Source organism: Cryptotermes secundus, unplaced genomic scaffold (assembly GCF_002891405.2).
Source record: "Cryptotermes secundus unplaced genomic scaffold, Csec_1.0 scaffold819, whole genome shotgun sequence".
NCBI lineage: Eukaryota > Metazoa > Arthropoda > Insecta > Blattodea > Kalotermitidae > Cryptotermes > Cryptotermes secundus.
This window is the reverse complement of record NW_019723314.1, coordinates 149,259-162,402: the sequence shown is the minus strand read 5'-3', so window position 1 is coordinate 162,402 and position 13,144 is coordinate 149,259. Positions and strand designations below refer to the sequence as shown.

The following is a 13,144-nucleotide window of genomic DNA, read 5'->3' as shown; positions in this document are numbered from 1 at the left end:
CAACTTCATCCAATTCAGGAATCATTAATTCATCGCCACTATCATCATCAGAACAAATCTCATTAACAATATTTTCCAGCTTGTCTGTAGGAACACGAAGACACTTGCTGCAAGAAGCCATGGTGAAACTGAATGAATGTGATATATTTTCTGACATTTCCTTCTCAGAGGGTTCTGACATTAATATAGACCCCCACAAAGTTTACAAGGGTTCTTTACAAACATGCACAAGAACTATCATATATATGTCTTTGGTTGATGAGTGCCAAGAGAGCAAAGAAGGGAAGAGATTGTCAAAGCGTTAAAACACGCCAACGCCAGGGAACGGCTGGCATCGTCCGGGCGTTAAAACACGCCCGCGCCAGTCAAAGAGTTAAGACTAATCTAACCATATATCTTCAGAATATATGTGGTTTACAGAAGTGCACAAAAAGAATTCTGTGTCACTTTTCATTGAAATTCATGTATTATGTATTACTGAACACCATTTATCCTCGTCTGAAATTCAATCGGTTTCTATTGATAATTATACTCTTCATGCCTATTATTGTAGAAAACATGTATTGAAGGGCAGTGTGTGTATTTTTGTTTGTGATAATATAACTTCCTCCAGTTTCAATCTGGAGACTTACTGTGTTGACAGAGACATAGAGGTATGTGCTGTTCAATTAAACCTTCTGAATAATAAATTTTATATATTAAAAATCTGGGATTTCCTTTAAATTTTTTAATTATTTAGAGCAACCATTACAATTGCTTTATAATCCTAAAATTAATCTAATAATTTGCGGGGACATGAACATAAATCATTTAGAAGAGTCAAATAGAATGAAGCAACTAAATGCCCTTCTTAAAATGTTTGACTTAGTAAACACAATGGTCTTTCCCAATACAGTACTCGTATGTAGAAGTACTAGTACTGCCATTGATAATATCTTTATGGATACTTCTGAAGATAGACATTTTTTTTTCTTGTCTCTACACGATGGGTTGTCCAATCATGAAGGTCAGTTACCATAGGCCTTCCATTATTACAGAAAAAAAGAACACCATACTTACTCCTATAGGAAAATTAATAATTTTACAATTGCTGATTTCCAAAAGCAATTAAGTTATGAAAATTGGGATGATATTTTTGGTGAGAATAATGTGAATCTCGTTTTTAATTCTTTTTTGAACACATGTTTGAGAATTTTTAACTCCACTTTTCCTATAGTAAATAAGCATATGTCATCAAAGATAAATTAGATTACACCTGGTATAAGAAACTCTTGTAAATGCAAAAACGATTTATACTTAATGACGAAAAGAAATGTCAATTTATTTATGAAGGTATATTACAATAGGTATAGCAAAATATTAAATAAGGTTATAATTGCAGCCAAGAAAATGGCATATGATAATTGTATTAAGAAGTCACATAATAAACAAAATTTTTTATTGTTGTTTTTCATATTCAGCACAGTGGCACTTAGATTTACAAAAACTGAACTTTATGAACATATTTCAGAGTGTACAATGGAAGATATTCCAAGTAATTTGTCATACCTTAATCCAAGAGATCCTAGTATATATCTAGGAAACAGGTCTTTTGGTTCTAAAAGGATAAATCTGCTGTCACGTTTTGGAGATGAAACAGAACATGAGCATATGTCAAAGAACAAGAGGGTGAAAGTGTACTTGAGAATAAAGCCAACGAAGAAGGATCCAACACTGACATTTGCTGTGCCACAGGTAATTAAGGAAGCACATATGTATGTGCATGTGTGTTTGAAGTTTATGTAGTATCTATTACAGATATTTTAAGAGTAAGTGGTTTTCGCGTCTTTAATGATGCATAATAAAACCTATTTTGTTTTATTCAGTAAACAAAAAACCAAACAAATTCCATGGCCTGTAGTCCACAAGCGAACTATAGCGACTGAGTGACCACTGCTTGTCAGTGAAGTTAGTGCCAACTTTTGCGGATAGAGGTGTCACGTGGTCAGCGCAGCAGATCCCACAACCGTTGATCTCAGTATTCTAGACCAGAGTTTTATTCAATAAAGGGATGAAAACTTGTAAAACTTAATATCATTTTTTCTGATGCACAGTTAATCATGCCATGTGTTAGTAATTATGAACTTTCTATGAGTCTAACTAAATGTGTTAACAGTTTGCGTGCATTGTTGTCTCATGTTCTGCTGGTCACATTGATGCACTCTGAAAGGATTGCTAAGCTCTTCTTCCTGGTAGAATTCTGTTATGTTACAAATTTGGTTGCTCTGAAATTTCTCTGTGTGATCTTTGTATCACATTGTTAAAATGTTTACAAATCAGCAATTGAAGTTGTCTTAAAAGGAGTATGGAATTTATCTTGCTGACTTATAGTTTACTTTTTTTAACTATGCTGAAATATAAACACCGTGTCTACTCTTTGAAGTGTTGAATCACTGGGTTTTACACATCTGATAACCAGCAATGCATTGAACTCTAAGCATCCCACTGATCATTGAGCTGCATAGGCATAAGTGTTGTATGCCTTTTCTGTCTACTCAGGCCACAGAAATTTGGACTGCTAGAATAATCGACAAACCTACTGCCTGACACATTAAAATAAAACTTACCCAGATTACAGGAGATGCTGGAAATGCTCCCCATTATCATTCACATATTCTATCATTTCCTTTACAATTTTACATTAACATGTTGAAGTCCTTTTTGTAATACATTAACATGAAAACACTAGTTTCCTGTGCAAGGCATTTGAAGGAGCATTGAGGAGAATGTTTGATCCTAACACCAATTATCTAATTTGTCATAGCTGTTCAATCAGTTCTTTGATTTGGCTCAAAATACAATGCTGTTATGAAAGTAACAGATGAATTCTCATTATTCTGATATGCATTTATATGATGTGGTTAATAATGAAGAGGTGTATGTTCTTGTACATCCTTTCTTATCTTGGCTTCTTGTTTTGTGATTGTTTGCAATTTACTTTCAGGTTCAAACATTTGAAGTTAAAGATTCTCAGACTTTGGTAACAAGATCTCTGAAGGATTCTGTGATTCATGAGTAAGTATAGTACCTAAGGTGTATGAATGCCCCTCATTTACATAAACCAGTACTTATTTTATGATACAGCATTAAAATATTGCTATTCAGATGTTAGTCAGAAATCTGAAGACTGTATTACTGAATAATTAATGTAAATGTTGTGATATACTGTAACTGTCCCCTTTCTTTCCTTTGTACTTATGTGCCGGCTCCAGTAGATTACTGAACTCCTCTCCGGTTCGTGTCATGGCAATAACTGAGGCAACCAGAAGCCAGTCCACTGTTCCAGATCAACAATACCGTTTCCACTGTTATAAGCAAAATATTACAACTTCCTTTGCAACTTCCTTTCCTTTAATATTATCAAATTTTAATTATCCAAAATGAAGGACTGATGAAAAGAAACATGCGGAGTGCAGGTCGCTCATGTCTGACTCCGGTTAATTCAAAATGCCATGTCCCCAAGACAAGCATCTTGAGGGAGTATCACTTCATTCCCAAGAAGAATTTGAATTAATGGCCTCTCTCCCAGACAAGAATGTGTTTCCAATTGGCTGATTTTAACTAGCCAGTTATCATGCAGTCAGCACAAGCCAATCACATAATGACTTCTGAGAATAAAGCCTTTCACCAAGATCTAGAACTTGGAACCTCACATGTGAAAATGGTTATTTTCTTTAGCTTAGGGTCCAGCTACACCCTTCTGAAGGCACTTTATGACAGCTACACATGTTAACAAAATAAATTCACATCTTCAGAAAACTACACACTTGCCTCCCATGGTGACCGTGTCCCGTTCCAGTCATTCAAACTGAATGTGAACAAAAACAAGGCAGTTGTTTTCTGTCCAGATATGAAAAGCAAGCCTTAACATGTTAAGTCTCCCCAGTCAACCAGTCAACCTTTCAGAATTACTCAAGAGGACCATAGTGTAAATGGAGAACTGTAACAATACTGTCATATTATATGGTGCTATCAAAAATTTCCCGAAATTTGAATTTTTGCGCACGAATGGTTATGAGTACATCGAAATACCGCTAAGTGTCTCCCCACATACCCTTCTTGAATCAGTGTGGAAAGCGGAGTCGAGTTGAGTGGTTGGGTTTATTGTTGGTGAACGTATTTCCATTGTTGTGTTTCCGTGAGTTTGCGGTTTTGCGATGGCTGACCTGAGAGAGCAGTGTGTCTGTATAAAGTTTTGTTTTAAACTTGGGAAAATCACTGCAGAAACGCACCAAATGTTGAAGCAAGTTTTTGGTGGCAACAGTTTAGGCCAGACACAAACTTACAACTGGTATAAGCGTTTCAAAAAGGGCCGAATATCGACTGAAGATGACAATCGTTCGGGACGGCCGTCAACTGACACCACACTAGAAAATGTCGCGAAAGTTAGGGATCTGATTCTGCAAGATCGTAGACTGACCATCCAAGACCTCTGTAGCATCTTGGGACTAAGTTATGGTACATGTCAACGAAGTTTGTCAGAGGAACTGAACATGAGGAGGATTGCGGCGAAGTTTGTGCCACGACTGCTGCAAAATGAACAGAAGCAGCATCGCTTGGAAGTCTGCAGGGAACTTCAACATCAGCTTCAAGAGGACCCAAACTTTCTTTTGAAGGTTGTCACTGGTGACGAAAGTTGGAATTATGGCTACGACTCTGAAAGTAAGCAGCAATCGTCGCAATGGAAGAGCCCTTCTTCACCTCAGCCAAAAACAGCTCGACAAGTCAAGAGCAACATTAAGTACATGTTGATCTTTTTTTTTTTATATTGATGGGATTGCTCATAAATAGTTCATCCCTCCTGGTCAGACAGTCAATAAAGAGTTCTATTGCAATGTTCTAAGGCGTTTGAGGGAGGACATGAGGAGAAAACGTTCAGAGAAGTGGCGCACGATCGCATACGGCTTACATTGTGCAGGAATTTTTGGCTAAAAACAAGTTGACAGTTGTTCCCCACCCACCGTACTCACCAGACTTAGTTCCATGTAACTTCTTTCTCTTCCCCAAGATGAAAATCAAGTTGAAAGGGTGAAGATTTGATACAGTTGAGGAAATTCAAGCGGAAACGCAGACGGTACTAAACACCCTAACAAAGAAAGACTTCCAGGATGCATTTCAAAAGCGGCAGAAACGCTGGGATTGGTGTATGCGCTCCCAAGGGGACTACTTTGAAGGTGATGGTGCAGAATAAGATCCATGTAACACGTAATAGTTTTTATTAATATATTTCGAGAACTTTTGGATTGCACCACGTATAATAGTGTTCTATACTTTACAGCACCTGAACAGTAGTTTTCTTCAGGCCTTTAAGTGCCTCTGTTTACTGTAAATGAAATTACTTTCATCTCAGAACATTGAAGATTTTCTCATGAAAGCTGTTTCATTACCTTACCACACAAATGTTCGAAATTCAGTACCATATTTAACACCATTTCAGATGAAGAGGTTATGTAGGATCACATGAGTTGGGAAGATCCAAGTGGTAGTTAGGTAATGATTTGGAAGGAGTAGGTGTTCACCAGTTTTAAAGTGCCACCAGAGTATTTTTTTTTTTGAAGAGACGAGGGAAACTGCACTTCTAAATCAATGTGAAAATAAGATTATTGCTGTTATATGTGAGGTGCAGGCAGCAAATTAAACAGTTCATTGCTTTCGATCCCTGTCTGTGGACATACACACACACACACACACACAGAGTATGTAACATCACTATCAAGAGGAGCGGATCATTGTAATATATACATGAAACAGTTGCGTCTACCTTGAGTCCATGGTCTCAGTTCTTCGAATATTAAATGCAGACTGCAGTGTACAGTAAAACCCCTATTTTATGTTCCTTGATTTAAGGATTTCCCTCATTTAACATTCAGTTTCAGTGAGCCCATGCCAATGAACCCTCCATTTGAGATTGTCTGTAGTTTAGTGTTCAAACCCAGTGGTCTCCAAGCAAGCCTGAAGTAGAGGTTTCACTGTATTCATTATTATTATTCTGCGGAAATTAATGAATGTATGTTAGGAAAGTAATGCAAGGTAAAAACTTTCACTCTTGAATGCAGTAAAATAAAGTTGTCTGGACCCAAGTAGAGTAATATGCCTGAAGTTTCACAGCCACTCTTCCAGTGATGTTCTGAGTTTCTAGTTTTCACTGAAGTGTGAGTGTCTAGTTGTGTAACCCTTTGTATATGCTGTATGCAGGTGAATGTGCTGCCATCTCTTATGTGATGCTGCATGATGTAATGTTTGAATATTGGTTTGTGTATGTCTGTAGGTATCATTCATGTGGAGATTGTCTTTGCTGATCAAGTAGATGTGATATCTTTCTAAATTGTTCAGGTCTTTTCCTTTTTCCCTGTTTTTATGATATCCATTACGCTGGTTATATTTCTGTGTGTATATCTCATGTTTGATCAAGGATTTCTGTTATTGTTTCATATTGCTTGTTTATGGTGTTTGTACCTGGTATTGAAGGGTTGTCCTGTTTGTACAATATATATCTTGGTGGCAGTCTAGACATCTTCAACTGGCCTTTGCTGCTTTTACTATGTTTGTTCATTATTCGTGGTGTGTGTGTATTTGTTGTAAAGATAATTCCACCAGATTTGAAATCACTAACTATTTACTGCACTGTTGCTTGTTTATATTCTTTTCCTCCTCTTTAGCGCATGTATGTGTGGTCCCCCCCCCCAATACCTCTAGGCAAATCCTGGGATATGACTTGGCTGTAATTGTTATTTTATCATTATTAATACTGATATTATCATCTTCATTGCCATTGCCATTGTTTTTTTTGTTGTTGGTAGTGGTGGTATTATTATTGTTATTATTATCGTCTCCAGATTTCAGTTCACAAAAATATTCAGTGGCACTGCAAGTCAGGAAGACATATACACTGAGTGTGTTCATGATCTGGTAAAGGGCTTCATCAATGGACAGAATTGCCTACTTTTTGCATATGGTACAAGCAGTGCAGGAAAAACATACACCATTCAGGGTAGGTTGTTATTTTTCTTTGATATGAAATTGGTATGTGTCTATATTCCAATTTATACATTTCAACATATGGTAATTGTAATTACTGGAATTTGTTTGTAGGAACTTCTCAAGAACCTGGGATTATTCCACGAGCAATTAATGTTCTGTTTAACAGTATTCGTGGAAAACAAAGTCAAACCTGTAGACTCAAACCAGAATTGGTTAACCTAGTTGTGGAACTTGATGACAAGGCAGTGCATCAAGAAATTGCATACAAGCAGCAGATAATGTCTTGGTCACAAGATAAATACCATGTAAGTCGAGTGAGGGTTGTTAAAATTGCAGCACATCATGCATGTAATAAGATGAATTCTTCTGAAAGAGAGTTCTTTGTGAAGAGACTGTTAAACGGTGCTGGTTTTAATTTAAAACATTTTTATATCTAAAAATAAATTATGCTAAATCTCAGATTTATATTGTTTCTGTATGGTTAAGTTTTACTGAATCCTTAACATTTTTCTTTTGTTTAGCGTGTATTTGCCTGCAAGTTACTAGTAAAGCTGTGTATTGTTAAATATGAAATTTGGCTTAGTGGATGCTTCTAAAGTAAGTCTGCTTGAAAATTTGAAATTAACTTATGAGAGGACGAGAGGACGGGTCTGTCTTCTATATGCTGCTGGCCCTTGCCAGCAGGCGGAAAACGCAGCTTGCTTCACTGTTGTGTGACTGCCGTGTTTACAGAGGCATTGCTTGACAGTGCTGCCAAGAGTTGTTTACTGCTGCGTAGCAACCAGTGCAGCTCGGCCTGGCTCGGCATGGTGCGGAGAAACGCCACTTTCCTTATTGCTGCATAACCTCGTTCCACTTTTGCGTAACTTGGCAACCGACCATTTATCAAGAGTCTGTCTTCATGGTAACTCGTTCCACATCCCGTTGCCCAACCACAATTTGACATGTCACAATATATTGGAAAATACAGTAATTTCAGTACAATGGATTTTCAGAGTTGATGGCGCTTAAATGTATATTAGTGAAATTGTGTATGTATATTTTTTTCTTATGTAATTTAACTTATATTTGTTTCTCTCTCTCCAGGTATTATCTGGTTCCCAGGTCTCTGAAGCAAGCTCAGACAAGTGCTCAGAATATACATCGACCAGTATTGACAGTCAAGGTATGCACCAAGTTTTCCGAGTATGGGTCAGATAAGCTACCTCCGTAGTCTAGGGGTAACATTCCCACCTCATGACTCAAGGTACGCGGGTTCAAACCCAGCGGAGGTAATGGAATTTTTAAGGCCAGAAAAATTCAGGGAACAAGTCCTCTGGGAGGGACTTTAAGCCGTGGGTCCTGTGTCGTAGATTTACAGCACGTAAAAGATCCTCATGACTCTAGGAGACCTCTGAGCAAAATTAGGCAAAAAGTTTCGTGCCCAAGTAGTTTCCAATGCCTCTGGTAGATGGGGGAAGCATCAGGTACCGAGGGCCAACCTCGTTGGCTGAATGGGGCTGATAGCACGCACCAGTACCGGTAGGGTATGGCGACTTGTAGAATATCAAAGGGGGACATACAATAGACTATTAGTCGCGGTGCATGGGGAAACCCACCCCCTCAAATAATAATAATAATAATAATAATAATAATGGGTCAGATGAGTAAGTTAATCCTGGTCATTGCAGTTCAGATTTTGTTCTTTTATGATTATACATACTTATAATTTGTTTTAGATTTATTTGGGTTTCATATATTATGTTAAAAACTATTGCTTATAAGGAAATTTTTTAATCACAGTTCAGTTCAACTGCTGCACCTTGCATTTCAGCTATGGATTGTACTTTACAATGAATTGACAAATGTATGTATGTGGATGTCTCTTTCAGCCCATTTTTTATTGTCCTTTAGTAGTTTATGGTTATGGACAAATGCTGCATATGTGATGTGTCCTTGTGAGTCTGTGAAGATAAGCACTGTATATGACTTCATTATATGGTCTTACTCTAGCAATTGTACTACTACTTAGTATGGCATTTCTCTTCCAGTTCCAGATTTTGTCTCAAACACTTTTCGTGATATGCAAGTGCAACTAAATAATTCTTCACTTGTAAGTGTAGAAGGCAAAGAAGTTGTTTTCTCAGTTTGGGTTTCTTTCGCTGAAGTCTACAATGAGAATGTTTATGACTTATTAGAGCCCGTAGGAAGAAGAAATCACAGGAGACAAAACTTGTCATTAGGCGAAGATAACAAAGGCCAAGTATATATAAAAGGTAAAAGGAACTTCTTAGTTACTTTGTGATGGATTTATAATGTACTAATTATGCAGGATATATGTATCCATTATTTCTTTCCTCCTTGTGTCTGTATATTCAGAAACTTTTGAGTGAAGTCACCAATCTCACCAAACAGTATTGTTCTTCTCATGCGTATGGGTTTGTCTTTTCATGAAGTTATGGTCTAATTTTTCCATAATCTCTGTTCTAGTAGATACTATAAGGTTCTGACGATGGTGTATAACAAACAGAGATACTGGGTTTTCGGACTTTGTTCATCGTCCAGATTCTGAATAACTAAGAAAAAACACAACGTTTCAAAAACTGGATCTGTTTCCGTCTTCAGGTGAGGAAAGACACCTACTCTGTTGGGTCCCTTAGAAAGAGCTAGCCTCAATCACTGGTCCAGTGTTGTGTTTTTCCTTAGTTATTTAGAATCTGGACAATGGACAAAGTCCAAAAACCCAGTATCTCTCTGTTTCAGCATTCACTTATAACTAATCCTTTGTTTTCTCAATATTTCTCTGTATTTCCTCATGACAAGCTAAGCACTTCTTGGGTCATGTGTATAATTCAGCGATTTAACACCTGGATAATATATTTAAGTATTAAACTGAGGGAAAGCTCCAAAATATGAAATTGACGCTGACATAATATGGTTTGGATCATGGTAAATGAAGACTGAACAAGAAAGCTCAAAATGATGAATATTAAAATGTGATTCCATTGCATCCTAACTTTATTCATCATCAGCCCTATTGGTGTTCATAACTACATTTTTCATATGCTAGTACTTTAAAATTTCTTAAATTAAAAACCATTTGTTAGTATACATATCAGTTACCTCTATACATGAACATATAACAATTTTTCTTATTGATGTTTGCATAATTATATTTTTATGTGTACTGTATATGTGTTTACAAATTTGACATTTATAGTGTATTCATTTAATGTTCATTGTATGGAAATGGCGATTTTAAATCTCCCAGTTTTACAGCACTGGTGGCAAGATTTTAATTTGAGGTAATGATATTAACATTGAAAATTGTAATGCTTGGCCACCTGGGTCAAATGCATGCACCATTGCAACAGTGCAAACGCGGCTAATAAAGATTGAATATGCAGTGAGATATCAATTAGAAGTATAGTGTGTAGTGTGTACAAGAACTTCAGATTACAATTTTTTTTTCTACATCCTGTGGTAATAAATGCTTCATGGAAATTTACTTAATGTTGCATATTCTTTTTAACATTATGGCAAAATAATTTTTTTTTGTGTGTGTGTTTAAAGACTAACAGTTCTATATATCACTAAATTGTCACACTTAACTTTTATGAAGCACAATACCCTTCCCCCTCCCCACTTCAGAGTCAGTAGGGTGGAGCATTTATGACATGAATAACATGTACCTGATGTACCGGTACCTGATGAAACTAAATTTATGAGAAAGTGTAATCTTATATGCTCTTGTCACAGCATAAAGAGATAAATAAAAGCAAGAAAAAGAAATATGTTTGAGTATAACTAGGTAAAAATTCATGCACCACTGGACCAAATTGAACATATTTTGATTTTTAAATTTTCTGATGGTGGTTTCAGTTCCCTTGTATACTGTTTAATTATGATGCAGTGTAGTGACAGACATCAGAAGCCACAATATCAGTTTTCAAATCAAAATTTTAAAACGAAGTAAAAGATCGCTTAGAAATTTGGGTTGGTAGTTTGATTTCAGAGAAACTTGTTCCCTCACATTAAGGGAGGAACATGGACTGAGGGTATTTGAGAACAGGGTGTTGAGGAAAATATTTGGACCAAAGAGGGATGAAGTGACAGGAGGTTGGAGAAAACTGCATAATGAGGAGCTTCATAACTTGTACTCTTCTCCAAGTACAATTAGATTGATCAAGTCAAGGAGAATGAGGTGGGCAGGGCATGTAGCATGAATGGTGGAGAAGAGGAATGCATGTAGGATATTGGTGGGGAAGCCAGAAGGAAAGAGATCACTGGGAAGACCAAGGCATAGGTGGGTGGATAATATTAAAATGGATCTTAGATATGATGGGATACTATGGATTGGATTGATCTGGCTCAGGATAGGGACCAGTGGAGGGCTCTTGTGAACATGATACTGAACCTTCAGGTTCCATAAAATTCTTGAGTAGCTGCAGGTTTGGCCTTTCAAAAAGGGCTCAGCTCCATAAGTAAGTTTGATTTCAGAGCAAGGAAGAAATGTGGGTGATTTAAACATGAATTTCTATTCTTATTACCAAATATCATGGGCAATGGTTAGCACTTCTGCTTCGTATTCGAGAGGTAGCTATTTTAGCAAAGTTTTATGGTTTTATTCAGTCCCTACCTCAAACTGGGCCAAATCCTTTTTGATTCATTGTTCACTAATCGTCCTATCATTCAGTGCTATGTAGTCTGAACTGCTGTTAGTTTTGTGAAACAAAGCCAGAGGTGAATAAAATCTGTTCTTATCTTCATAATTTCTTGAAAAAAGTGTCCATCTACGTATATCCTTGTTTTTAGTAACTAATTATTGACTTAGAGTAAGGTAACGTGAAGTAAAGTAAAGTTTTCTAGTTTGTTGTAACAAATTTTAATTCACTTGTGTCTTATTTCACGCTTTACTTTTGTGTATTTATTATAAGAGAAACCTGTTCTCTTTGCAGGATTGCGACATATCTGTGTTAATTCTGCTGATGAAGCTTATCAGGTTATGTTATATGGACAACATAATTTGAAATTTGCTCCAACTGCCTTGAACATTGTATCAAGTAGATCCCATTGCATTTTCACTGTGAAGCTTCTTCAGCATGCCAAATGTGAACACCCAAAATTTGTTCATGTAAGCATGTAAGTACAGTGTCCAACTTACGAATATTGTCACATATATGAGGAATTACAGGCGGGATTTGGATTGGTGACTTGATTTAGTGCACACTTTGACACAGTGCATGGCTACACTTTGCAGTTCACTGTTACACACACACACTAGTGTTCACAGTCACGTCTTCATAGCCAGATACAGAGCACTGAGTCTGGGAACCCCCCATATTGTACATTTAAATATGTCAATAGGAAGATATGTTAAAGCAGCAAACTCAGATACTGAGTTGTCAGTTTGGGAAAAGAAAACTTAGCAGCAGGAGCTAAGATTTGAAACCAATTCGAAGAATATTTTTACTCCTATATTTGGGTTTACACAATTCACATGTGTATAGATTTTTTAAATTATTTTTCTAACTTTGGTTTCAGGTTTTCATTCTGTGATCTTGCTGGAGCTGAACGTGCCAAACGTACCCAAAATGTTGGTGAAAGACTGAAGGAGTCTCAAAATATAAACACTTCTCTGCTAGTTCTTGGAAGATGTCTAATGACAATCAGGTGATGTCATCTACCATATTTCTAAACATATTATGTGTGATGTTTTTGCATTTAATGAAGGAACATGCTACTTAGATTTTGGGTGTCAATAGCTGCTGTGTTTCTCTTACCCCAAGTTCCACATATGACCTTGATATTTTTTAATCTGGTTCTACCGATCATGCCCCCCCCCGTAGATACATGCACTCCATATTTGTGACTGTTATCATAAATATGGAAGGAAAGTTAATACTTATAAGGAAATCTATGGGGGAATTTTTTTTCTCTCTTGAATAAAATAGCTCTTAACCCTTTGACGTGGTCATTTAAATTCCGCGGCCGCGGCTCCTGCGGTAATATATTCAGCCGGCCATTTAAATTTTGCTCGAAAATTATTTATTCATCATTGTTCTTAAATTCTATGAGATAGGAACATGAAACTTTCACTAAAATGATCTTAAAAGGTGGTTTTATAACCTTACCTTATAATATG

At 36.7% G+C, this 13,144-nt stretch overlaps 1 protein-coding gene across 3 annotated transcripts in view; it reads left to right on the top strand.

Annotated features, from left to right (window-relative positions):
• Nucleotides 1-13,144, top strand: part of LOC111861830 (kinesin-like protein KIF20A) — a 66,242-nt gene that overhangs the window by 10,925 nt on the left and 42,173 nt on the right. For all 3 annotated transcript variants that reach the window (XM_023846734.2, XM_023846732.2, XM_023846733.2), the window contains 8 exons: nt 1,511-1,734; nt 2,984-3,054; nt 6,876-7,030; nt 7,132-7,325; nt 8,107-8,185; nt 9,051-9,275; nt 11,958-12,141; nt 12,544-12,672. In XM_023846734.2, coding sequence (XP_023702502.1) covers nt 1,519-1,734; nt 2,984-3,054; nt 6,876-7,030; nt 7,132-7,325; nt 8,107-8,185; nt 9,051-9,275; nt 11,958-12,141; nt 12,544-12,672 — 1,253 coding nt within the window. In that variant the 5' untranslated portion in view covers nt 1,511-1,518. The remainder of the gene's footprint in view (nt 1-1,510; nt 1,735-2,983; nt 3,055-6,875; nt 7,031-7,131; nt 7,326-8,106; nt 8,186-9,050; nt 9,276-11,957; nt 12,142-12,543; nt 12,673-13,144) is intronic.